We start from the raw sequence: 25,605 nt of genomic DNA on the forward strand, positions 1-25,605 counted from the left end.
ACCAAATAATAGAAAACTCAAAACTGAGAATGACGAGTAAACGCACGGTTGCTTTGGGCAGCTTGTCACAGCGATGCTGTCATCTGCAGAGATAAAGCTGGCCTTTCATATGACCTACACTTGGGGACTCATCATCTTCTGACTGTCATCTTACAGGCATGTCCTCCCAAGAGAACGCTTGGGCTTTCATCTGTGAACGTTTAAGAAACAAGCAGCTAGACGATGCTTAGTTGCCCAGCCTGATAATGCCAAAAACACGCAAGACGTACACGTGTTAGGACTTTTCTAAATAGGTAATGATTAATGCGCGGTCGTCCTCTAGGGAATGATACTACCGGACAAAAGTTTTGGGTTGAAAGTTCGTTGGCGGAAGCAAGTGGGTTAAAATAGTGTTACATGTACGCATTTACCAACTGAGCTACGGGAACACTTTAATGCATTTAAAAAATCCAGGTGATGTCTGATGGTGTTTATTGAGAGCAAATGGAGGTTACTTTGGAGATCCTAAAATATTGGAATTAACATTTGTTACATGATCCCCTTACTTAGTAGTTTTGACTATGACTATGACTAGACGTCAATAAAACGCTAAATTGTACAAAATTTTCAATGGTTCCTATAACATGTACACATGTGCTAGAATGAATATCACAAAGCAGACAATAACATGACGCAAACAAATCAAGAGAGAAAGAGAGAGGAAATATTATTCAGGGATGGTGCTTTATGACAGCTATAAATAATAACAAAAAAAGTCAATTTTCCCCAAGAACCCTGAAGAGGCTGAATGGTTACATCAGACATTGCTATCTAAATGCTACATAAAAAAGTTGAATGCCATCGTACAAGTACTGATGACAAGAACATAAGAGGTCACTGTGATCCAATGAACCCCCAAAGCGAGGTACCGTCCATGGTCGAGCGAGTGGACGATGCTCTGATCCGCCGTTACCCTCCTTCACAACCTGAATGACGTTCAGGGTGTGCGTTTGAGCACAGCTGGGGTGAGCTCAGTGATGTGAGGTGAGGGATGATGATGCTGAAGTCCTGGATTCAAGAAATGATGAACATGGACAGAGGGAGAGAGCACCACAAGCTGCTTTGGGTGCACACAAGCCCCCAACACAGAACACACCCTGAGCACAGGCCAAAAGTGACTGATGAGCAAACCCACACGGGGGATCGAGAGGCATCTGGCGTCGCCGTTAGGAGCTCGTGGTTCCCAACGGCAATCTTTAGAAGGGGCTTGCGACGAAGAGTGGTTATGAGCAGGAACACGAAGACAGTGCACCCAAAAAGAAAAAACAAATCTCAACCAAAAACTGAAAAACACAATAGCCAAACACATCCACATCTGTAAATAGCATCAGATTTTTAAAAACTCCTGAAACAAGATGATCATTACATGTTCTCAATGTACAATATATGTCAGCTGTATGTAGAAAACAGACGCATTGCTGATTAATTAAAAAATATATAATATTATATATATATTTATATATGCAAGTATTCTTTCTGTGCAGAGGTTAAACACTTGTTTGGTAGTAAAATGTGCACATTAATATCATATTCTCTTAAATATACTAGCTTGATTTACACTGCCTACTTGAGAACTTCTACAGAGACCAAATGAGTTTTGGTGAGGTGAGGAAGAGAGGAATAGGCCGAAAGCGAGTCAGTCTCTCTCCCCTCTCCAAACTCCCACCGTTATTCTAGTGGAATGCCTAGAGTTCTTGCTTCAGACCAAAAATATATAGAACTTTTAGTATTAAACCTGCCTTATGGTGAAGAATAAGAAAATATAAAATAAAAGTGTGAAACCTTAGATTAGATTTATGCACTGGCCAGATTACGCGTTAAGCATGTGACTGTGTTCTTAAATAATGCCAAACATAAAGTAACCCCAAATCAATGTTCAGTCTATGACATACGTGATAACTCGAACAAACAGTTCATTTTCACAGCTGGATCCCAATTCTTATCAGGGGGTCTTTGGAAAAAATAAACATGGCTATACTGGTCTGGAGCAGCAGATAAGGACATGGGTTAATTTCCAGTACACTGCACTTTTAAGGGAGCATCTTAAGTTTGTTAATCATTTTAAAGTTCTTCATACAAAAAATAGAAACGTTTCACCTCTGAAAAGAACGTGCAAGTCATTGTGAAATCGCAGACTTAAATTTTCGCAAAACGAGGATTGATCCTTCACATGAATCCTGAGTAACTGTGAAAAAATATATCTATTTCAACATAAAAAAGGAAAAACGTCCCTTCATCTGAACGGCTTTCCTGTTCCGTTCGCTATGCCTCGTCCACAGATGGACTTTAGAGAAAATTCAATTGGCAACTCGGCGTTCCTTTAAACAAAAACAAAACCAAAGAAACACCACAAATGGAAAACAAACACGCAAATAAAAATCAACATAAACAAACTGCAGAAAGGTGATGTACATGAACAAAAAGCATCCAAAACGATGCATAAGTCAGGTCATTTTTCCGGTCAAAATGTCAGCATTTCCACTTGGTGACTCTGTAATACAGTGTTTTGTGTCGCCAGCATGATTTGGGGACTGCACGTACAGTGCAGCGTACACAGTCCATTATCTGGACCACAATAAAAATAAATGTATATTGTGTATATACTAAAAGTTCAGACAGGCACATTTTGAGTTATGCTTCCTGACACTGAGCCTCAGACGGCCTCAGTCTCGGTCTTTCCATATTATTGAACTGTTCGCTTTGGTAACAGGTGTCAACTACATCATAGTCTCCTTTATCTAGTCACTCCTGCAACATATTTGACTTTATAAGTACCTACGGGAGAGTTAAAAGCTCATCACAGTCGGGACGACTCATCACCGTGCCTGCTTTCTTCTCTCCTTTGAATCTCACGACACAATTCGGAGTCTTCAAAGCTGTGTTTATTCTCTGCGGCTTCTCCATGGGGTGAAAGTGCATAGGAGTGGGGTTCCCATCGAGGGTCCTCTCACAGTAGTAAGGCCTTTTTTTCAACACAATGTGAACTGCATTAGTTTCAGAGTGTCGGCACAGTGACTAATTTCAGCGCGGAAGATCCGACGGGGTCTTCCTCTGGGTGTCAATATGTGTGTGTTTAGGTAAAAAGAGGGAGGGGTCATTCACTTTTTTAAGCCCTTCAACGAGCTTCATTTCTTGACCTTGCTCCTGCTACTGTCGCTCCTCCTCTTCGGCTTCCTCTTGGATGACGTCAGAGGAGGTGGATGGAGGAAGGCTGGGGCTCTCCAGCTCTTTGGCCTTCTCTTCTTCCTCGATAGTTTTCTTCCACACCTTGTGGTTCTCTGTTAAGTGCTGCATGATGTTGCAGAACAACCGACGTCGCCCTTTTCTTCTCTCTGGAAGAGACAGCGCTCAGTTAGCATACGAAGCGAGGGATGTTCTGAAATGTGGGCAACTTCAATATGCAAGATTTGTAAATGCAATATTCTGGCTTATATGCATAAATGCTACTTTATAATGCAATAACGCAATGCATGATTATCTTAATAAAATTGTGTGGCATAGTGGCATTCTGATATAAAGTCAACTTAAACACTGCCAATTGTATTTATATCTCATTACTTGGTTCAAGATCGTCCTCCAGCTCTTCATCTTCGGTTTCAATGTCTTCCGTTTCCTCTTCATCGTCTGAGCCTTCCTCATCAATCCATTGTCCTGGCAGTAGACCGGCAGCATCATAGGAGTTGCAGAGAGGCCCGACGATGTGCGTAATAAAAGACTCCTGCAGCTTTGCTAACTGTGGCGAAGAGCGATCCATGAAGGGGCTGATGGGTAATCCTAGAGTGGCCTCCTCATCACCCTATACAGGCAGAAATGCAAAAATGCATTTAGGTTCTTATGACGCCACCAAACGGTGTGCTTGCCTACTTTATATAAAGTCAATAAAAGTTACCTGCTCATAAAACTCATTGACGATACCCTCTGTCCATTTAAGGTGAAGGCTGCGGTCTTTGGCTGGCCCATTGATATCTGCCAGCTTAATGCACACTTGGCACACTAACAACCTGTCATTTTCATTAGTCCAGTCGATGCCTGGACTATTCACATCATTAACCTGGGAGGAAGGTAAAGATCAATCACACATATTCATGGCGGTAACAAAAATGCACTGATACATGTGTTCTGTAGGGACGTGCAGCTCATTTGGCTGTGTGCTGTTTTTTCACCCAATTCTATAAATCACTTGCACAGAAATAATGTTTTTTTTCTGAGAGCTTTTATAAACCCAAACTACACTACTGACCTTGGAATTAAACTCAGCTAGGAAGTCAAAGTGCTTCTTCAGGTCAGTGGCGAGGATGGCCTCGATCACTAGGAATCGAAAGCGCTTAAACTCAACGTGGTCCAAGTTGCCAAGGAAGTTGAACTCAGGCTGGGAAAGAAAAAGGCTCCACGCAGAGGCTGCGTGGTGGTTCTCCAGAACTGAACGGTCATTATACAACACCGCCTGTATGTGTGTGGAGAAATGGAGACAGTAAAAGGAAGAGTGAGATTTTTTCACCATCACTTACTGACCCTTATATGGTTCAAAACCACATGACAAAAAAAAGAAAAATAGGCAATAGCACCATAAACGAATCATAAAAAGTCTACGGTGTATTTCATAAGTCCACTTCAATCCACAAGTTGTCCTGGCAGCAGGCGCTTAAAGGTCCAGTGAATTAAATTTAGCGGCATCTAGCAGTGAGGTTGCGAATTGCAACCAAAGGCTCACTCCACTGCTCACCCATCCCTTTAAAGGCACAACGGCGGCTGACACAGAACTAAGATGATGTCATGTTTTCACTTCTTTGCCGAAGGAGATAACATATTAATGAAACACGCTCTGTAGAGCAGTTTGTCTTTTTAGGGCTAATGTAGACACAACATGGCGAATTCCATGCAAGGGGACCCGTGGTGTATGTACAGTATCTCTTGATTCATGTGACAACACTACAGCTTGTATAACAAAGTTTCATTTCTTCACAGTCACTACTTTACATTGTAGCAGTGTAAATTTGCTGCCCCCTCAAAATAACTCAACACACAGCCATTAATGTCCATACCGCTGGCAACAAAAGTGAGTACACCCATAAGTGAAAATGTCCAAATTGGGCCCAATTAGCCATTTTCCATCCCTGGTGTCATGTGATTCTTTAGTGTTACAAGGTCTCAGGTGTGAATGGGGAGCAGGTGTGTTAAATTTGGTGTTATCGCTCTCACTCTCTCATACTGGTCACTGGAAGTTCAACATGGCACCTCATGGCAAAGAACTCTCTGAGAATCTGAAAAAAAAGAGTTGTTGCTATACATAGAGATGGCCTAGGCTATAAGAAGATTGCCAAGACCCTGAAACTGAGCTGCAGCACGGTGGCCAAGACCATGCAGCGGTTTAACAGGACAGGTTCCACTCAGAACAGACCTCGCCATGGTCGACCAAAGAAGTTGAGTGCACGTGCTCAGCGTCATATCCAGAGGTTGTCTTTGGGAAATAGACGTATGAGTGCTGCCAGCATTGCTGCAGAGGTTGAAGGGGTGGGGGGTCGGCCTGTCAGTGCTCAGACCATAGGCCGCACACTGCATCAAATTGGTCTGCATGGCTGTCGTCCCAGAAGGAAGCCTCTTCTAAAGATGATGCACAAGAAAGCCCGCAAACAGTTAGCTGAAGACAAGCAGACTGAGGACATGGATTACTGGAACCATGTCCTGTGGTCTTATAAGACTAGGGCTGCCCTCGACTAGAGATTTCTTTAGTCGACTAGTAGTTGTTAATTTAGGCCATTAGTCGACTATTCGCACATTTATGATATTAAATATTTCAATATACATGGGGAATGGGGACATCAGATGATGGTTTAAGCTTCATGTATGAAAAAGATATTTTATGTAGCATTGCTAACATTGTTCTAAATTGCAGAGCTATACAAAACCATTATAACGAGCCTTTAAAATATAAATTAAGCGCTCAAGCACACGCATAATGCAATCTGCCTTGACACCGCCAAAAGTTATGATAATACGTCTCAATATAATATTTCTCTAGTGAACTAGTGAAAATTGAAAAAAAAGATGGAGTAAATATAAATTTTAGGCAAACGAACCAAAACTAACATATTAACAAACTAAAATATTAGCGCAAAAAATAAAAAGGCCAAACGAAATTATTTTCTCTGGATCAGACCTCAAAAATAGCCTATAATCTGAAAAACAGCCTATAATGTGAGTATTTTCTTCAAAAACAAAATTCAATGGTAGCAATATTATAAATGTAGAATATAAAATAAATTGTAAATATAAAATAAATTGTAAATAAACGAATAAATATAAATACAGCAAATTGAAGCACTTAAAAGAAAACATAACAGCGGAAATAATTAAGCAGACGGCTTTAAAACCGAAAGAAAACTCTGAGGTCAGAACTCAAAAAATAGGAATAAATAAACATATTCAATACATTGTATTAACGAATAAATAAAATATAAAGCAGAAAGTAAACACTACAACAACATAGACCATTAACTTAACTCGGTTTTTCCTTCGTTTTCCGCATCTCTGCCGTCATGCCCTTCTTCATAAAGACGGGCGCACCGGTTTCACGGAGAGAACACGGAGATCAGTTTTCCCAACAATAAGGCCAAACTTATATTCCTGCGACATTCCAAAACACTAAATGAAAAAAACACTAAACACTCGAACATGAATGCAAAGCGCTCACACTTTTTCCAGTGATCCTTTATTGATATGCTTTCCGTTCAGGCTCTTCGGCATTTCTTTACATAACACGCTTTATTAAGGTGTATACTGAATCTTAATAAATTAATTAACATTAAGCTTTTTGGAATGTCGCAGGAACCCAAGTTTGTCTGCACCGCCGGAAAACTGAGCTCTGTGTCCCCGCACACAATGAAGCCGATGCGGCTGCCGTTAGAAGCGCACAGATGGTGGTGGGAGTGTCATGGTCTGGGGCTGCATGAGTGCTGCCGGCACTGGGGAGCTACAGTTCATTGAGGGAACCATGAATGCCAACATGTACTGTGACATACTGAAGCAGAGCATGATCCCCTCCCTTCGGAGACTGGGTCGCAGGGCAGTATTCCAACATGATAACGACCCAAAAAGAAGCTGAGGGTAAAGGTGATGGACTGGACAAGCATGTCTCCAGACCTAAACCCTATTGAGCATCTGTGGGGCATTCTCAAACGGAAGGTGGAGGAACGCAAGGTCTCTAACATCCACCAGCTCTGTGATGTCGTCATGGAGGACTGGAAGAGGACTCCAGTGGCAACCTGTGAAGCTCTGGTGAACTCTATGCCCAAGAAGGTTAAGGCAGTGCTGGAAAATAATGGTGGCCACATAAAAAAATATTGACACTTTGGGCCCAATTTGAACATTTTCACTTAGGGGTGTACTCACTTTTGTTGCCAGCGGTTTAGACATTAATGGCTGTGTGTTGAGTTATTTTGAAGGGACAGCAAATTTACACTGTTATACAAGCTGTACACTCACTACTTTACATTGTAGCAAAGTGTCATTTCTTCAGTGTTGTCACATGAAAAGATACAGGTGCTGGTCATATAATTAGAATATCATCAAAAAGTTGATTTATTTCACTAATTCCATTCAAAAACTTGTATATTATATTCATTCATTACACACAGACTGATATATTTCAAATGTTTATTTCTTTTAATTTGATGATTATAACTGACAACTAATGAAAATCCCAAATTCAGTATCTCAGAAAATTAGAATATTACTTAAGACCAATACAAAGAAAGGATTTTTAGAAATCTTGGCCAACTGAAAAGTATGAAATGAAAAGTATAGCATGTACAGCACTCAATACTTAGTTGGGGCTCCTTTTGCCTGAATTACTGCAGCAATGCGGTGGCATGGAGTCGATCAATCTGTGGCACTGCGTCAGTGTTATGAGAGCCCAGGTTGCTCTGATAAGTGGCCTTCAGCTCTTCTGCATTGTTGGGTCTGGCATATCGCATCTTCCTCTTACAGTACCCCATAGATTTTCTATGGGGTTAAGGTCAGGCGAGTTTTGCTGGCCAATTAAGAACAGGGATACCATGGTCCTTAAACCAGGTACTGGTAGCTTTGGCACTGTGTGCAGGTGCCAAGTCCTGTTGGAAAAAAAATCTGCATCTCCATAAAGTTGGTCAGCAGCAGGAAGCATGAAGTGCTCTAAAACTTCCTGTATACGGCTGCGTGACCTTGACCTCAGAAAACACAGTGGACCAACACCAGCAGATGACATGGCACCCCAAACCATCACTGACTGTGGAAACTTTACACTGGACCTCAAGCAACGTGGATTCTGTGCCTCTCCTCTCTTCCTCCAGACTCTGGACCCTGATTTCCAAAGGAAATGCAAAATTTACTTTCATGCTTCCTGCTGCTGACCAACTTTATGGAGATGCAGATTTCATTTTCCAACAGGACTTGGCACCTGCACACAGTGCCAAAGCTACCAGTACCTGGTTTAAGGACCATGGTATCCCTGTTCTTAATTGGCCAGCAAACTCGCCTGACCTTAACCCCATAGAAAATCTATGGGGTATTGTGAAGAGGAAGATGCGATATGCCAGACCCAACAATGCAGAAGAGCTGAAGGCCACTATCAGAGCAACCTGGCCTCTCATAACACCTGAGCAGTGCCACAGACTGATCGACTCCATGCCACGCCGCATTGCTGCAGTAATTCAGGCAAAAGGAGCCCCAACTAAGTATTGAGTGCTGTACATGCTCATACTTTTCATGTTCATACTTTTCAGTTGGCCAAGATTTCTAAAAATCCTTTCTTTGTATTGGTCTTAAGTAATATTCTAATTTTCTGAGATACTGAATTTGGGATTTTCATTAGTTGTCAGTTATAATCATCAAATTAAAAGAAATAAACATTTGAAATATATCAGTATGTGTGTAATGAATGAATATAATATACAAGTTTCACTTTCTGAATGGAATTAGTGAAATAAATCAACTTTTTGATGATATTCTAATTATATGACCAGCACCTGTATAATAAAATATTTACAAAAATGTGAGGGGTGTACTCTGTGAGATGCTGTAGATAGAAATAGCTCATTCTAAGATAATAAAAACATAACGCTTCATTATGTAAGGTCTTTATACACCTCTGAACACATAGTTATGTATGTTATATTGCATTTCTGTCAACAGATCCTCCAAAAAAAAATCAAATGATTTATTTTTTAAATGATCAATTATTACCCTGACATCTATGCATCCTTGAATAATGAGTAATGTGTTTACAAATCAGTCATTTTAGTGTAAGTGCTCAGACAAAAGTGTCTGAATTTCTCCTTTGTGTTGCTGTAATAAATTGTTATAAATCGTATTGCTTATAAAGATGTACAGATAAATACATCTTATTAATACATATAAAAGTTGCACTAACTGCAAACATGCAAATTTGGTCCATCACTTACCTGAGGAGCATTAGTGGCTACAAGAAAGGCATTTGTGCGACCGGGGTGATCATAGTCATGCATAGCAGCTGCTACATAGAGTGCCATAAGCTCCAGCGCAGGGACATTCCAGGCCAGGCAGCCATAACTGTCATCCGAGAAAGAGGAACTTTTGGACGTGGCATATGCCACCCTGCCTGGAGAGATTCCACTGTCTGAATCTGATAAAAACAAAGACTTCTGTTACAACAGTAATGCAACATCATTCCATGTCAATTCCAGGTAACAATCCATTCAACAAATCAATACAGTGCCAGCTTGCACAACCACTACATAACTAGGTGGGCATGTACCACGAATTGACTGAAGGCCTGTTCACATGAAGCCTGACATGATTAAACTCTAAATTACTTAAAAAGAAAATTTCCAATGAAAATCTAGGCTTGGTGATATTAAGACCCCACGAAATTGCTTTTCTGGTATTGTGTTGACATACTTTTAAACACGATTTGCTGTTTTTTGGTTGTTTTAAGTGGAGGCACATAACTAAACTGTGTAGTTCAAGTTCAATCGATTATGTTGTCAGTTTATACTGGACATATATTGGAAATATGTACTGTATAGATGTGCTAAAAATGAATATAGGAGTAAACAGATTAAAAGACATGTTACAAATATCTCATTTTGATTTCAAAGAGACTTACTAAACATTACCAGGTGGCTACACAGTTAACATGACTGTTTCATATACAGAAACGATACTCTTCCATCTCATTCTGAAGATTTTTTTATATTTTTCTTTTATCTGTACTTGAGCCAGCTAGTGAAGTCACTGGCCCCGGTGTGATTCAACACCTCTGCTTGCCAGAGCTGGCAGCTGCGTGAAACAGCAGCAGAGTGACTCAGAGTGAACTCCATTTGAGAAATTACAAGGGCCATCAGCAGACTTAAAATAAGCCCTGAACCTGCTGAGCCAGCAGCCTCCATCAGATCTCAATCGCAATACAGCTTCTCTTATCGGAATCACAAAACCGCTCGGCGGTGGTGGGCACTCATTTATTCATGATGGATCTGACGTATAGGAGATATAATTAGACCTGACTAGAGATACAGATGTTATAACCTGAATCCATCTATCATTGTCTCAATCTTCAACTTTTTTTCTCTACTACTGTACGTATCCTAACACTCTTATCCAAAGCAGCCTGTCACTTTGCCAATTCACCGGAAAAGGTCCTAATCGCGATGGACCATAAATCTCCCACTTGGGGTTTTAAACCAACAACTTTTTTGGTTACCCGTGACCCTAGAGAGGACAGGGTCTAAATCTTTACCCACTACACCCCAAAACGGAGCATAAGAGCACAGATGTACCTGTATCACTTCCTGTGACATGTTCATTATGGATCTGCTGAAAGCCCGGGATTGGTCGGCTGGTTAGATACCACACTGCGTGAAGGACATCAGTGGCATGGACGCGGTTGTGATCTGTGGCGAGAACGGTCAGGAAACATGTTAAACAGTTTTTAGTTTCAGACAAAAGTCTGCACTTGGGTCCAATTTGAGAAACACTGGAACAATTTCAAGATTTTTATTCTCACAGGGGATATCACGATAGCCGTTCTCCAGAGCACAAAAGTACGTCATGAATTCCCGGACGGGGATTTTGAAGATCTCGAACAGACCCGTGTCCTGGAACAAAGTGTACGCCACCTGAGAGAATGTAATAAACAGAACTTCATTAAGAAAAGACGACCAGTGAGCCATCAAGTCCCTGCAGATTCATGTTTGTTACAAACTGAAGACAAAGCAGTGAGAGAAACGTTAGCATTACATTTTACATTCTCATGTTAAACTTAATACGTTCAAGCACAATTCTTTATTTAGAAAAATTGAAAATTCTCTCATTGTTTACTCAGCCTCTTGTAATTTCAATCATGACTTTCTTTCTTCTGCAGAACACAAAAGAAAATATTCTGAAGAATGCTGGTGACAATACAACCGTGGTATCCATTGACTTGCATTAGTTTTGTGTCCATATATAAAAGTGAATGGGTACCGTCGTTGTTCGGTTACCAACATTCTTCAAGACATCTTCTTTTGTGTTCTGCAGAAGTCAGTCTGTCATACAGGTTTGAAATGACAAGAGAGTGAGAAATGATGACAGAATTTTCATTTTTGGGTGAACTTTCACTTCGAGATCTTTTGACACTGGTGAATGATGCGTAGTACTAACATAGCTGAGAATCCTGCCAGTCTTCCCTCCTGTCATGTCCATCAGCTCAAAGATCTGGAAGTTCCAGGTGTCCATCTTCTCCATGAGAGCTTCATGCTCCGACAGCATGGGGTCCAGCTTGAACTCCTCTCCTCCCTTCCAGGATCCCAGTCAGCAAAAGGCAGAAGGACGTGGTGTGATCATTACAACAAAAACTGAGCTCAACCACAATAAGTCCAACCTGATGTAGGACTGATTTTTAAGAGATGCCGTAATGACAAAAACATTTGACTAGGTCAGCTAATTTACGTTATTCTCACACATGCTCTTTCTGTAAACCCCTTTGGGCAGAACACTAAACCGTGGGTTTGCAGAGACCCATTGAAAATCCAGAGTTATAAATCCAGCTACCACATAATAAGGGAATGCAAATAATCACAATACATCTGCAGCGAGATTTCTGGCTGGGCTATAAACTGCTCTGTTACCACATCACAACTCTGCTCTGCTCATTCAACAGCTGGCCACTTTAACAACTGCCAGATTGGCCAGTAAAAAATGAGCGAGTGAGAATCGAGACGAGGGCATTTCAGGTTATGCTAAGAAAAAAGGCTCGTCTTTTACGTGGATTTCTAAGGTAAATGTTATTAACGGCACTTCATAAATTAAAATTACTCGTTCCGAAAGCAACAATGGATCTTGATTTCACTTCTCTTGGCAATGTATTACACATTAATATAATGAAACCATGTGGGGATAAAGTAAAGTTGTGCCTGATCGAGTGTGCGTGTATGTGCGCTCTACCTCACGATCCGGTGAGGACTGCTCGGGACTGGAGGTCTGTTCCTCGTCCTCGGGCTGGCTCGGTTTCTCCCCCGCTGTGTCTGAGGATCTCTCCTCCTGAGACTCTGCCTCCAAGCTCTCCTCTCGAATCAGGTTTTCCGCTCCGTACTCAGCGCTTTCAGCTAAGAAAGCGAGCAGAAGCATAATTTTGACACAAACTGCTTAAACATTTGACACAAGGTGTTTAAAACAAAACCTTAAAGAATGAGGTGGCAGGGTGTTGTGCTTAAAAACCTACCTGAGCGTGTTCTTTGCATCTCATTGGCTGCTGGGTGATCGCCCACCTCCACACTGGCCACACCCTTTAGCATCTGTCGGCCACAACTATTATAAAACACAACTGGTTATTTATCTCTTGGTGCAGTCTCAGAGTAATCTCAAAAAAGAAGGTGGGTACCTGGTGCACGTGGGGGTCGAGACTGGGCTGCGATACTGCTGCTGAAAATCAGGTGAGCTCAGAGTAAAGATCAGCGGCTTGTGCAGGCTGATGCTGGGCTTGGTGAGGAAATCAGCTGTGTCGGGGAACTCCACCGGAGAGCGTGTGACCAGAGATGAGCCGGGAACAGCAGGGGGACAGTGAGACGGCGAACTGACGGGACTCAGGCTGGGAGAGGCACCTAAAGACACACAAAAGGAAACGTTTCCATGCAGGGAGACCAGTGTCACAATGTCACCCACATATTTTATAATATGTAAATGAATCTGGCATTCATGTGCGAGCTTGACTACACGATACATGAAAGAAGAGATTATTTAGATCTTGATGGTGCTGACCTGGTCTTCTGGTGTGGCCGTAGGAGAGGGTGATCGAGGAGGATCTTTGTTTAGGTATAGTCAGCAGGTTGCTATTCGGCCCATTAGAGACACAACTCGGGCTGTACAGTGAAAATGCATATTAAATAAGGCCCAATGGAACCTGTTGAGTCGTTTCTTATTTTTTGTGCCCATTCTGGAGAAAAGCATGTGATAAAATGTGTCACGCTGCCCTGAAAGCATAATCCAATGAATGAGTCATAATAATTAAACATTAAGCAAATAAGGAGAAATATGATCTGCGGATTTAGTGTGGGCCTGTTAACAAATCAAGTTTATATTAGATTTATGAGTTTTGACTAGATTTTAGTTGTTTCTTAGAGGTATTTGTTTCAACAAAATAGTTGGTAACTGATTTCGTTTTAACACTGCCACCTTGAGGACAAACAGCACAATTACAGTAAGAATAAGATCCTATTAAAACAGACTGTTTTTTTTATAAGATCAAAAGGTTGATATTACTCATAGGTTCAATGACACTTCAACCTTTGACGGTTTCCATCAATCCATAGCAATCCACAGAAACAAGCACACATGTGTGCTTGCTTCATCTCGAATGTAGATGGCCCCAGAAAAGCACAAAGCACATGATCTGACCTGCTGAGCTCAGAGTGAGATCTCTTCCCATTGGTGCGTTCCCAGCGTAATGAGGAAGTCTCCGGTGGGGGAAGAGAAGAAGAGGTTGAACTGCGCCTCGGCTGAGGGGTGGGTAGGCTGTTCCGGCTGCTCATGCCCTAAAAGTACAGAATCATTTAAGTAGACAATTGAAGCCGTGATTGTAGCAAGTATAACTTGATACGGAGACAATCCCTGTGGAGCAAACATGAGGTTAAAGTGACAGTTCACCCAAAAATGAAAATTCTGTCATCATTTACTCACCCTCTAATTGTTCCAAATATGTACACACTTCTTTGTTCTGTTGAACACAGAGAAAGATATTTTGAAGACTGTAGGAAAGCAAACAGTTCTGGGGCACTCTTGACTACCAGTGTAATTTTTCCTACTATGCAAGTCAATGGTGGACAAGAACTGTTTGGTTACATGCATTTTCCCAAATATCTTTATCTGCGTTCATCAGAACAATGAAATTTAAGCAGATTTGAAACAACTCGAGGGCGAGTAAATTATGACTATATATTTCTTATATAGTAAATGAAGGCAAACATCTCTACAGACTTTCTCGAGCTTAACCTGCTCACCTACCTTCAGTGGCTTTCTCTCTCCTCTCTCTGAGGTATCATCTACTTCATGACAGGGGTAGAAACCAGGGAATGGGGTAAAGGGGTTGACCCGTGGCCGGCAGGACCCAGAGAAAGCTCCCATGAGACTGCTGACACTGCGCAGTGAGGAGAGGACGTGGGGCGAGAGAGAGGGCTCCACCAGCAGATCTGAGACCAGATTCCTGGCTTCGTTTATCACAGACAGATCTACACCGTTCCCACTCACTGCACCCTGCGTACACATACAGAGCACAAGTTATCACATATATGCAATGACAATAGTTGATTTCATATGGCTCCCTCATTCGTGGGACTTATACTGCCTCCTTGTGGTCATTCAGAAGTACACCAGGACACGATTTCACTGCTCCAGACTTGGGCTAATACCTGTAGCAAAGAATGACTCATTCTCATAGCCATCCACTTGATACATCCAGCCAAGCGCCAGAGACAGCTTTTGATGATATCCACTCAACGGAGAAAAAAAGCGACTGTTCATAATGATATTACGGGAAGAACTCTGGGTATCTATAAACTCAGCTAGTTTTAATCCATCTTCGGTCTTGTGCACATGCTGAACTCATTTATTGATTGTATTTAATTCAGAACTACATAATTTCTTTTTTGAGGGGGGATTCGGGGGCCGATGAAAGTAATAAAGTAGAGTGGCAGTACTGCTTCGACCTGCGTATGGGTGTGCGCTCACATGTGCGTGTGTGTGATAAAAGTGCACAGTGAGCACTTCCTCCAGGCTTTGACGTCATTTGGCAAGCTTTATGAGAGCCAGGATGAGGGTTATCCACTCGCAGGCCTGCAGCAGAAATGAACGGCAGGCAGATGGAGGGGCTACAGGCCACAGCAAGGTAACGTGCTACAAACCGTCTCAAGACGGACAATGTGAGTCTCGTACAGATCCAAAGAGAAGATGCTGGTTTGCATGTGCATGTAAAAGAAAAAACAGAATATACCATGGTACTATTCTGGACACATTCTTAGCCTATGAAAAAAATACTTGTAGTGCACAAATGATATAAACACATCAATAAAATGAGTAAAATAATTACATATTAGTTTAATACACTCATGTTTAATATTAATACTAAATAAAAATAAATATTATATTCTATATTATAATATATGGGTAGTTGACAAATAAACTGTACATGTGTCCTATGGTGTGACAGCAAAAATTTAGAAACAAACTGTTAATTATATATTATTTTATATTATTCATATTTCTATTTAAAATAGAGATTTATTTATTTAGATTTATACACAATGGTACTACTGTTACAATTCATAATTTACAATATCAATCAAAGTAGAATACATTACATGATCAAAATGTGCATTTAAAAAATAAAATATGAAATTTGCGCTAAAGAAAGGCACAAATAAGCAAGATGAAATCTACACAATACATTTAGCACTGACCTGATATTGCGGCTTGTACCATTGTTTTAGATCCCAGTCCCACAGGATCATCTGAAAGGACACAATACAAAGCACACGTCATTCACAACTGTCACTGTACACAAACCCTATGGAAAGTTAAGACAAAGCAACAGCTAAAGGAGTTATTTTAATTCTGCTGAAGTGCATGCAAGCATGTTAAAAATAAAACGTTTCTGGGTATTGCCATGTAAAAGCAGTCCGTTTCATGTGGGACTGAATACTTTAGCAACACCTGAACGACGCTTTTGTGCGCTGCGAGTTGCTAAATGAAAACATTTCTGTGTGTTGCAGAAAGAAAAAAACCGAAACCACTCTCTAACCACAATGAGACGTCAACAATTGCGCTCGCAGATCTTATCTAGCCAAACTACGTCATTTGACTGCACTTCTACGTTATCTGTCACTGAGGCTCAGAGGAAAGTCACCCAACAGAAGCCAAGTCCCACAACACTATCACTGTAGATAGGTCACAGATAAAGTGCCGGTGTCTGTTTTCTTGTATCGTGGAGTAGAAAAATGTTTTTTTACAACTGAATTGAAAACACAGTTGTCTAAATTACAACAACGTGCTTCAGTCACCTGTACGCTGAGAACTGAACTGCCTTGAGACTAAATTCATTTTAAACACAAAGTTCATTTTGGACTCTCGAGGTGTTTGTAAAATGCCAAGTCAGCTAAATTATGTACAATAAAAATATATAATGAAATTAATCATATTTGGGATGTTTGAAAACTTAAAAAACTTAAAATGATTTTAGACAATTTATAGTAGTGGCCAAAAGTGATGGGACATATTTTCACAATACTTTTAATGCTCCCTAAAGTTATATTAAACGGTAAAAATATAAGGTGGGCCTATATGTTACAAAATGGACAAAGCACTAAATTTAAAGTACTTATTAGACAAAATTATTTGGCAAAAAGCAAACCACGGCATAACAGAGAATATGGTTATTATTGGAATATCCACAAAAATGCATTGAAAAAAACAAAACTTCTACACTGACTACAATCAAATCTGCTATCAATATTTATGGACCCTCTCATCTAGCAATATTTTGTAGTCATTCTCCTAGGCCTGGACTCAGTCAGCTTTTCTCAGGTGTTGTAATGTTTTTGCCAAGCCTCCTTACATTCATCCCTAAACTGAACTTTAGTTTACGCTTCCCTGTGCCAGATAAATACCAAAATGTGAATACATCTTTAATAATACATTTAAATAAAAAGCAAAGATGTCAATTTTCCACTGCTGGACATCACTTCTGTCCAAGAATATGTAGAGAGCATATATAAAAATTCGCACAAGTACCCATTTGTTTTTGCACTTTAGAGCCAAAGATTCTGATTTACACTTGCTTACAACAATCCAAGTACATCCAATCATTTCTTTCCAAAATCAACTTGGAAACTGTATAAATGATATTAAAAACATAACAAGAGCACATCGACAATACAAAAGCGGTGTTATTAGTAAAACGGTGCTATCACACAGTGTTAATAATCAGACACGGTTCTCTGCCCACAACAGTAAACGTGTGAGACGTCGCCATGTTAAACCCAGAAAGTCCTCTGGATCAGATCGGCAGCACACAGTCAGACCACATGAGGGAGTACTGGTGATATCTGAGAGAACATCCCGGCCTCTGTCCACGGCTCAGCGTGGCACAACAGACAAAGCAGAAGTCCCCTGCACCTGTGCTGCTTGTGCCATCATGTGTCATTTCCAGCAGCTCTGATCTTAATAACCAGCAGCACTCTCAGGTGCTCAGAGCTGTCCAGACAGCCTGACCACTGACCCTTACACACCTGACATATGCTCACAGGGCAACAGATGGATCTGATCGAAACCCATTAACCTGTGCGACGCTTTAGCATCTCACTTGCTTCAGCGATCAGTCAAAAAAAGGACGACAAATGAGCATCATCAAGAGATACTGATAAAAGGCATGTTTACTTTATCTCCAGTTCACGTTTGGTTTGGGGTTTCCATGTGATGTACAGGAGACGCAGAGCGAGTGGTTTATCTCCTCAGATCAGATGCTTGAGATCAGACAGAGATGATCTCTGTTAGTCGTCAGCATCTGTTTAACGCCACCAGACATTTAGTACGGCAAATAAGCACTGCCATGGCAACCTGACAGAGGCCAGCAAACAATGGTACAAACGTCATGGCAACCAGGATGGCTGGAGATAGATGGAAAAGAGATGTGTCAGAAAAGAGCACCTGACTGTGTACATTTTCTCTCTCACACACGCACAGAACCCTTCGTGGGTCAAAAATGCAAACTTCACAACATTGGATTTGTGTCAGTCAATGACTAGATAAGTTTCCCTTCTCAACGGTATGGCATACAACTAGTTATAGCTAAAGGCTGACTCCACCCCCCTGAATGCCAAACAAGGTCACGCGAATCTTACAGTACATCGTTCGCCACTTTTGTTCTTTACGGTCTATTAAACTAGTGAACTGTACAGACTGAACAGAGATGAAAAGAAAATAAAGGCGTGGCAGACAGACATGAAGAGAGCTGCATTTCAAGTACATATGGGTCGATGACAAAATAAGAAGGTGATGAAAGTTTTGACAAATCTAATCTTTGCATTAATGTTGGTTTTTTAGGTTTGGAGTATGCATCAAGTGGTAAAATATTTTCCTTAACCTTGAATACGCAAGGATACATAACCCTTAGGTAAAATGTACTTTTAAATGAAATGTTTCTTATGTTCTTAAAAGCTTCACTGTTCAAGAAAATATCACGATTTACAAACACTCTAAAACAGTAAATCAACACTATCTGTCCTCAACGGAGCACATTTCTGTGTCTACTTTTACTCAACCTTGTGTTGTCCCTTTTATTTATTTAACACAAAACCAACTCAATTTGTTCAAAAAAACACAATGTGTTAAAATATGTGTTATAACACATCATGTTTCAGAGTAAAGCAAGGAATTCAGAATTCATTTGTGTGACGATTTTGTTCCTTATTATATGACGGTAAAGTCGTTACGCCAACTTTAAGTGCCACAAAAAAACCCCATCAAACTTCATTTTAATCCACAAAACAAAAACAAGCTCATCACAGACAAGGTGCATTCATGAACTGCAATGGCAGTGCAGAGAATCCTGAGGTGCATTGTGTTACACTTAAAAACGAATGCTAGATTTCTGAAATTTGTCTACATTCAGTCAAGGCCATACCATATGTTAATAATTATACACAAACGTTACATAAATTAGTAGATTTACGTTTATATGCTGTACATCACATTTTGTCTCTGGGCTGTCAATAACACTGATAACATAATCTCTTTGCTGAAGCAAAGCAAAGATAAAAAATAGTACAAGTTGAAGTACCTATAAAAAAGCATTGGTAGTGTTATGAGAGGGTCAGTGTAGCATGCTGAAGCGTTTTTGTGAGACAGTAAGAGTCTCACTTCACAAATAACTTCACACCTTGCACAACCACGAGAAAAAGCAGAGCTGGCCAAACAATAGCAGCACCATAAAACCAACAGCTGTACACAGAGCCTGTCAAAGGCTTCAACAACACAACAGCCCTGCCAGTGAACCAGAACAAGAAACCAACCACTCATGAGAGCAGAACCATTTCACCTTACATAGTATCCACAAACCAAACACACTCTAGGGTGAGAGAAAAATTATAGAAAACACCAGTATATGACTGTGGTTTTGATTTTACATCAAAACAATTGAATTATATTTGATAAATAAACTAACAATGTAGATAAATCTCTCTTATGCTATTTTATATTATAAATTAAATACACATTTTAATAATATAAAATAATATATTAACAGATTGTTTTCTACATTTTTGCTAGGTCACATCATCGGACACATGCACGTATATTTGTCAACTACCCACATAGAATTTAAATATACACCACAAGCATATTAAATTTCAGTTATGTAATGAATAATAATTATATATGTGATCTGAAATTAAGGTAATGAAACTATGCCCTGATATGAAAATGACATATAGCCTCCTCACTGAAAAATGATGGTTACCCGTTTCAGTTGGTTTTCTAAGCTTCTCTCAGTTCCTTATGTTCTAAACTTTGGTTTGTGATTTCTTTGTTTGTTCATGACAACTTTCAGAAATGTATATAAAATATGTGGGGATTGTTGTCAGTGATTGATCGTGACAGAAATGGCAATGCTAAATTTAAGAATTTTAAATTTGTTATGAAATGAAAATCATAAAAATGGAACTGCAACAAAAATAATGACTAAGTGTAGTTTTAATTATTTGTGATATTAAAATGCAAAAATATCCATAAAAGGTGTATGAAATGAAAATCATAATAATGGAACGTATGCAATAAAAACGACTAAATGAAGTTTTAATTATTTGTGATGAACATATTCAGATTAAATTAATTGACCGAAAATTAGCACGACATTAATTTATCATCTGCACAATTTTATTTCTGGCGTTGTGATATTCTGCTACTTGAAGTTTAATATGATGATATTACTTGCATTGCAAATAAATCCAGTAATTGATTGCTTCCGTTCGTATCATTCGTGTATTATATTAAGTCGCTATGGATAAAACCTGAAGTTCAAAGCTCACGGGTGTACTTCAAATAAACAGAGGTAAAGATTTCAAAAAAGGTTGAGAATCCCTGGGTTAAAATGTCAATTAAAGCTTCGAAATCTAGCAACAACATTAAAAAACTAAAACGCAGAATAGCAAGGAACAGAGAAACAAGCGTCTGTACAAAACGTGTGGACCTTGGATAGCCCCTTCATGGATGGCAGCACAAGTGTGTGCGTGTGTAATGTGTTCCTGTGGCTGTCAGGGAGCTGACGTCAGTGCAGGCTAACGCCCCTAATGGCTGAGCTCGTCTCCAGCACATGTACGTGTGGGAAAGTCCTGGCTGCTCTGCAGGAGCAGACAGTCTTGCAAAGGCAAGGTCGACGGCCCTTCCTCGCTTCTCAGCGGACCCCAAGAGACGATCGCGTTTCACAACGAACATTAGCATTTTTCCGCCACATCGATCCGGAATGCACGTTTCATGTTCTCCGGACATGTTTCTGCACTGAATCAAACAGTGCAGATAACACAAAATATACATCTTAGGAGTCACATTATTAAAATCACCAATTAATCATCTGAATGGCATTTAACTCCGATGTCTCCAAATCTGGCATATTTACGTGAACATGAGTACGACCCCAAAATGCTGTGTTGTAGAAAGCAGTCAATGACTTCATGCTGAGCAGTGATTATGTCTGGCTCTCAGTCACTCAGGCCTCTGACAGACAGGAGAGAAACTGGAGACTAGAGTTGTGTTGTCAGGAGCTGGCAGGACTACGGATCATTCCCTTAGTGGAGTGGAATGAAGAGATGCGTCGCCCTTCTGTGTTTTTCACAAAGAAGCATCATATCTCACTGAACTGATGGTAGTTCCAGACCAAAGCGGTGGAACAGATATGATAGCGACTGTGTGATTACCGCATTCCAGGAAATGATGCAAGTCATTATGAGGCTCTCTAAAACAAAGATGCTGCAAATGGATTGCTGCATCTGTTGCACTTTTATCAATTATTAAAACTGGTTATGGGGTGGTAATGGAGCGGCGTTCCAAAGGGAGGGTCTGAAAGCATTTCCCCACAATGTCGTCATGAGATGATACCGACGATGGTTTTTCTTACAGCAGTAAAGGTCTTTAAAATGGCTCACTGTACCTTTTTATGAAACATGACAAATGTAATGGAAACATCACTGGAACTGATTTGATGAAGGTTCGCAACAAGCTCAAGTCAAGCCCAATTTATTGTGTCACGCTTGCCTCCACTTTAGCCATCTGCATCTGTTTGGAGGGGTATTACCTCATCTGTGCATTGAGTGTTTTGATATGACTGACGCTCCTCGACAAGCATTACTGTACTCGATCCATCAGACACTGTCGCCGACTGCTAACTTCGGGTGGAGGTCACGCGAGCGGGACTCCTGAAATGGAAGAATAGTGTGGCGGCCAAATGCTAAATGCAGGCCGGTTGCTGCATAAGTCGCTGTCGCACCGCCCGTCGATCATCTCTTGGACACCAGAGTGGGTGCTGTAAACAGGTGGGGAGGCATTGTGAGGTCACCGGGGCAGCCCTAAAGCTTGGCTGCCCTCTCTTTCGCCCTGCCTCGGAGCACAGCTGGCTAGCGGTTACCGCACCACGTTACACCTCTGCTGTCTTGGCACAGCTAAGAGCAAAGAGCTCCGGAGTGACTGCTCTTTTTTTTAGAGGTGAAATGGAAATCCTGCTGTCTGCAGCGTGACTAGACTAGCAGGGAAAAAGGTCTCCGTGTGCACAAACGGATCTGTGACATTGTTAAAATTAACATCTCGACGCCAGAAGGAAAGAAATGTACAGTTCATGGCTGTTTTGTGTGACAATACGATCTAATGTGGGTATTCCTAAAGCGCACAGTGCCGTGAGGAGGGCCTGTGATGGGATGTAAGCAATCGTGCTGCTGTGGTTCCCTGATTTACAGCTCACTCCGGGTCACCTGCCTCTAACCCAAACAAATGCTGCTGACGCAGGTTTGCAGAGCCCCAGCCAATCCACTGTGCCTCCTCGAGTCTTCCCTCCTTCTCAACTCCAAAAGCACCCCTGATCCCCCAGCATCCTCGCATGAAGGCTGGTGAGGGAGTGGCTCCAGGGCTCAAACCCTGGGACCAAGGCTTTTCCAGAGGTTAGCCCTGACTCAACAAGCTCATGTCTATGGCACCTGGAGAATGAAACCTGAGCCGGTCGGGCAGTAAATATTTGCTAGAAGGTTTGTGCAAGACCTGGCTCTGAACCCTCTGGCTCATGGTCTTTTCCAGTCCCCACCCCCTTCTCTCTCCCACTTTGCTTCTTGTCCTCTCACTAATACTGTACAAAAAAAGGCAAAAAATGCTAAAAGTCTTTAAAAACAAAAATATTTTGGAAACCTTCGTTGAAAACGTTTTACACTTGATGTAGGGCCACACTACTTTGATAACACAACCACACAAGTGTTGTCACAACACCAAAAATTATGACTCGCTTAAATGTAATACATTTAATTAATAGAAAATTTCAATAAATTGAATCTATGATGTGATGAGAAAATCAACATTACATCTAGGGCAGAATCACAGGAGGGTAAATGGCACCTCTCCGAACACGTGCGTCTAATCGCTCTTCTCTCATTCTTCAGGTTTTGTCTCTGGCTGCGTGCCAGACCGAGAGGAGCTTGCATAATAACAAACAGGTTTTTGCAGGAACAACAAAAATGCCACAAGCCATGGAAGGTCAACAATACTACGTCAATGACAAACTTTTTCCCACAATGGTATGTCTCGGGCTAAATGGCCCGTCACAGTTTGGCTTTCTTCAACTTCACACTCGTCTAAAACGGCAACATTTTTCAAGTCGAAAAGAAAGCACCACAAAAACGTGTTTTGTAAAATTTTTAGGAAATGCCAGAACGCTCAAAGATAACCTGCGCAGATATAATAAATATTCAATAGTTGTTGCTTTGAGGAGATCTTTAAAGTCACCTGTTAAAGTTTTGCTTTTGAGACGGCACATGGAGTTCTAACAGAAGAGTGTTACATACTGACTGACTCTCTTAAACTTCAGATGATACGAAAGTGTGAAAACCCCACAGCCTCTGTCCAAGTTAAATTCCTCCTCTGCTTTTCTATTACTTTAATATTATCGGCACAACATCAAAAGGAACAACATTTTTCCAAGCTTTACTGGCACATTAAAAAGCATTCTATCACTATTATACACAAATCTCTTGTTTTCAGCTTACTGCACCCAATATATTTAACAGCTTAGCGATGTAACCGCGGCTAGCATATTGTGTCCTGATGGTGACATTAAAGCAAGCTCTCAGCGTACTTTTGCTAGAGCGGAGATTAGATTCTCACAGGCAGTTTCATCCAAAGTTAAAGCACAGCACTCAATAAATCACACGCCCATTAATAGTTTCAGGCAGGTGGCATTTCATGTGGGTTTAGCTTTATCTGCTCCCAGTATCCTTTATTGACCTAGACCTCAGCTGTTCAACCCAGCACAAATAGGTCTAAATGAACTGTGGAATACACTGGCTATGTGCCCTATCCTGTCATGAATACCCTGAATAGTCCCTCTCAATGATAAGCCTCTTGAGCCAAGCCTTCATTTGCCCGTGCGCCAGTTTATTTACTTTTAGCACGCGGTACTATAAAACAAATGGTTACGCGACGATGCGCAAATTGCTGTTTTTGCGCAAAAAGTTTTCATGTACTTCACAAAATATTTTGCTAGTCAAATACTTCCAGTAACATCCAGAATGAAGCATAACAGCAAAAATGTGCGTTTTGAAAAAGATTTTGTGAAAACAACAACATTGGTTGGGTGAACGGTGCTACATCAGGTGACTTAAAGTCACCATGAAACGGAAGTTGCGACCGACTTCTTTTCCGTATCATGACGTATATCCGAGTGAAACGGCTTCTCAGATTAGAAAAAAAATGCCAGGCGGGGCTTTATTTTGCCTTTCCCTTTTTGATTGGTTTAAGTTGGGACTGGAGCGGAGGGCTAAAAAATGCCTGTCATTGGACAGTCAGTATATACCAACCTCTTTTTTGTTGCTTATGTCATGTGGTGAAGAGTTGTTGTTGAGAGGGGGACAGGAGCTTAACGTTTTTGATTAAAGATTACAAGTGCAAATGAATTAAAAAAAATAATGGCGTGCACGGATAAATCATTTATAATAATCACGGCAACACTGTTTAGGACACTTAGAAATATCCCGTTTGATTTCATGGTGACTTTAAGCAAACAGAGCAATTATACTAAGAAAGTAAGCCTAAAATTTGTTTATTTTGTGTAGACGGTTTTATCGGACGCATGCGCCTGGCCCAAAGTTAACTTCCGGTCTTCGTTTGTTTAACGGTCTGGCTTGCGGCTAATAATAACCATTTGTATTTGATTTGATTTAATTTATATTCATATTTTATTGTATAATAAAATAATAACTGTATTAAATAAACAATTTGTTAAATGGGTTGTATAACTTTGTCGCATTTAAATTTAGCCAAGTAATGGTTCTTCTACTGGTACCCCAAAATAATACTGGCTACTAAACATACTTTTAACTTGCTAGCTAATGTAATTTACTTGTTATTTTCAGAAATAATCTAAAAGGACTCTTTATTTTTATTATTTTTTAATATCTTTATATATTTATTTATATTTATCTCTATATTATTTGCAGATGTGTACCAGAAGTTAAGTTTGGGCCACAACAGCATGCATGGACGGTAACGTTTATAGGTCAGAGACATTTCATGAATTTGACTTGACTCGCATGAATCCCCTTTTTTAAACAATATGAAGCTTTTACGGTTACACCACATTGACATTTCTGCAATCATCCCCAAATTCTCTCTCAAAATGAATTAAAATCAGAATTTCAGTCTTGGTCCTCTTGGTATGCAAGTAATTAGCAAATTTATTTTGAAATTGTAACCCTTTTCAATGTAATTCAACCACAGGGACACAAAGAAATGAGCGTCACGTCATTGACCCCAATGTTGTTGCCAGTGAAACAGTCTACA

At 40.5% G+C, this 25,605-nt stretch overlaps 1 protein-coding gene across 1 annotated transcript in view; it reads right to left on the bottom strand.

Moving 5' to 3' along the window:
- Nucleotides 1-400: 400 nt before the first annotated feature.
- The window catches only part of pde3b (phosphodiesterase 3B), a 48,344-nt gene continuing 23,139 nt past the window's right edge, over nt 401-25,605 (bottom strand). The window contains exons 2-16 of the mRNA XM_057350308.1: nt 15,981-16,031; nt 14,530-14,778; nt 13,924-14,060; nt 13,288-13,388; nt 12,911-13,130; nt 12,752-12,837; nt 12,475-12,635; nt 11,692-11,826; nt 11,057-11,168; nt 10,830-10,943; nt 9,477-9,676; nt 4,280-4,483; nt 3,929-4,090; nt 3,598-3,835; nt 401-3,371 (exon numbers count right to left, since the gene is read on the bottom strand). Coding sequence (XP_057206291.1) covers nt 3,187-3,371; nt 3,598-3,835; nt 3,929-4,090; nt 4,280-4,483; nt 9,477-9,676; nt 10,830-10,943; nt 11,057-11,168; nt 11,692-11,826; nt 12,475-12,635; nt 12,752-12,837; nt 12,911-13,130; nt 13,288-13,388; nt 13,924-14,060; nt 14,530-14,778; nt 15,981-16,031 — 2,355 coding nt within the window. The 3' untranslated portion in view covers nt 401-3,186. The remainder of the gene's footprint in view (nt 3,372-3,597; nt 3,836-3,928; nt 4,091-4,279; nt 4,484-9,476; nt 9,677-10,829; nt 10,944-11,056; nt 11,169-11,691; nt 11,827-12,474; nt 12,636-12,751; nt 12,838-12,910; nt 13,131-13,287; nt 13,389-13,923; nt 14,061-14,529; nt 14,779-15,980; nt 16,032-25,605) is intronic.

This window comes from Triplophysa rosa, linkage group LG1 (assembly GCF_024868665.1).
Source record: "Triplophysa rosa linkage group LG1, Trosa_1v2, whole genome shotgun sequence".
Taxonomy (NCBI): domain Eukaryota; kingdom Metazoa; phylum Chordata; class Actinopteri; order Cypriniformes; family Nemacheilidae; genus Triplophysa; species Triplophysa rosa.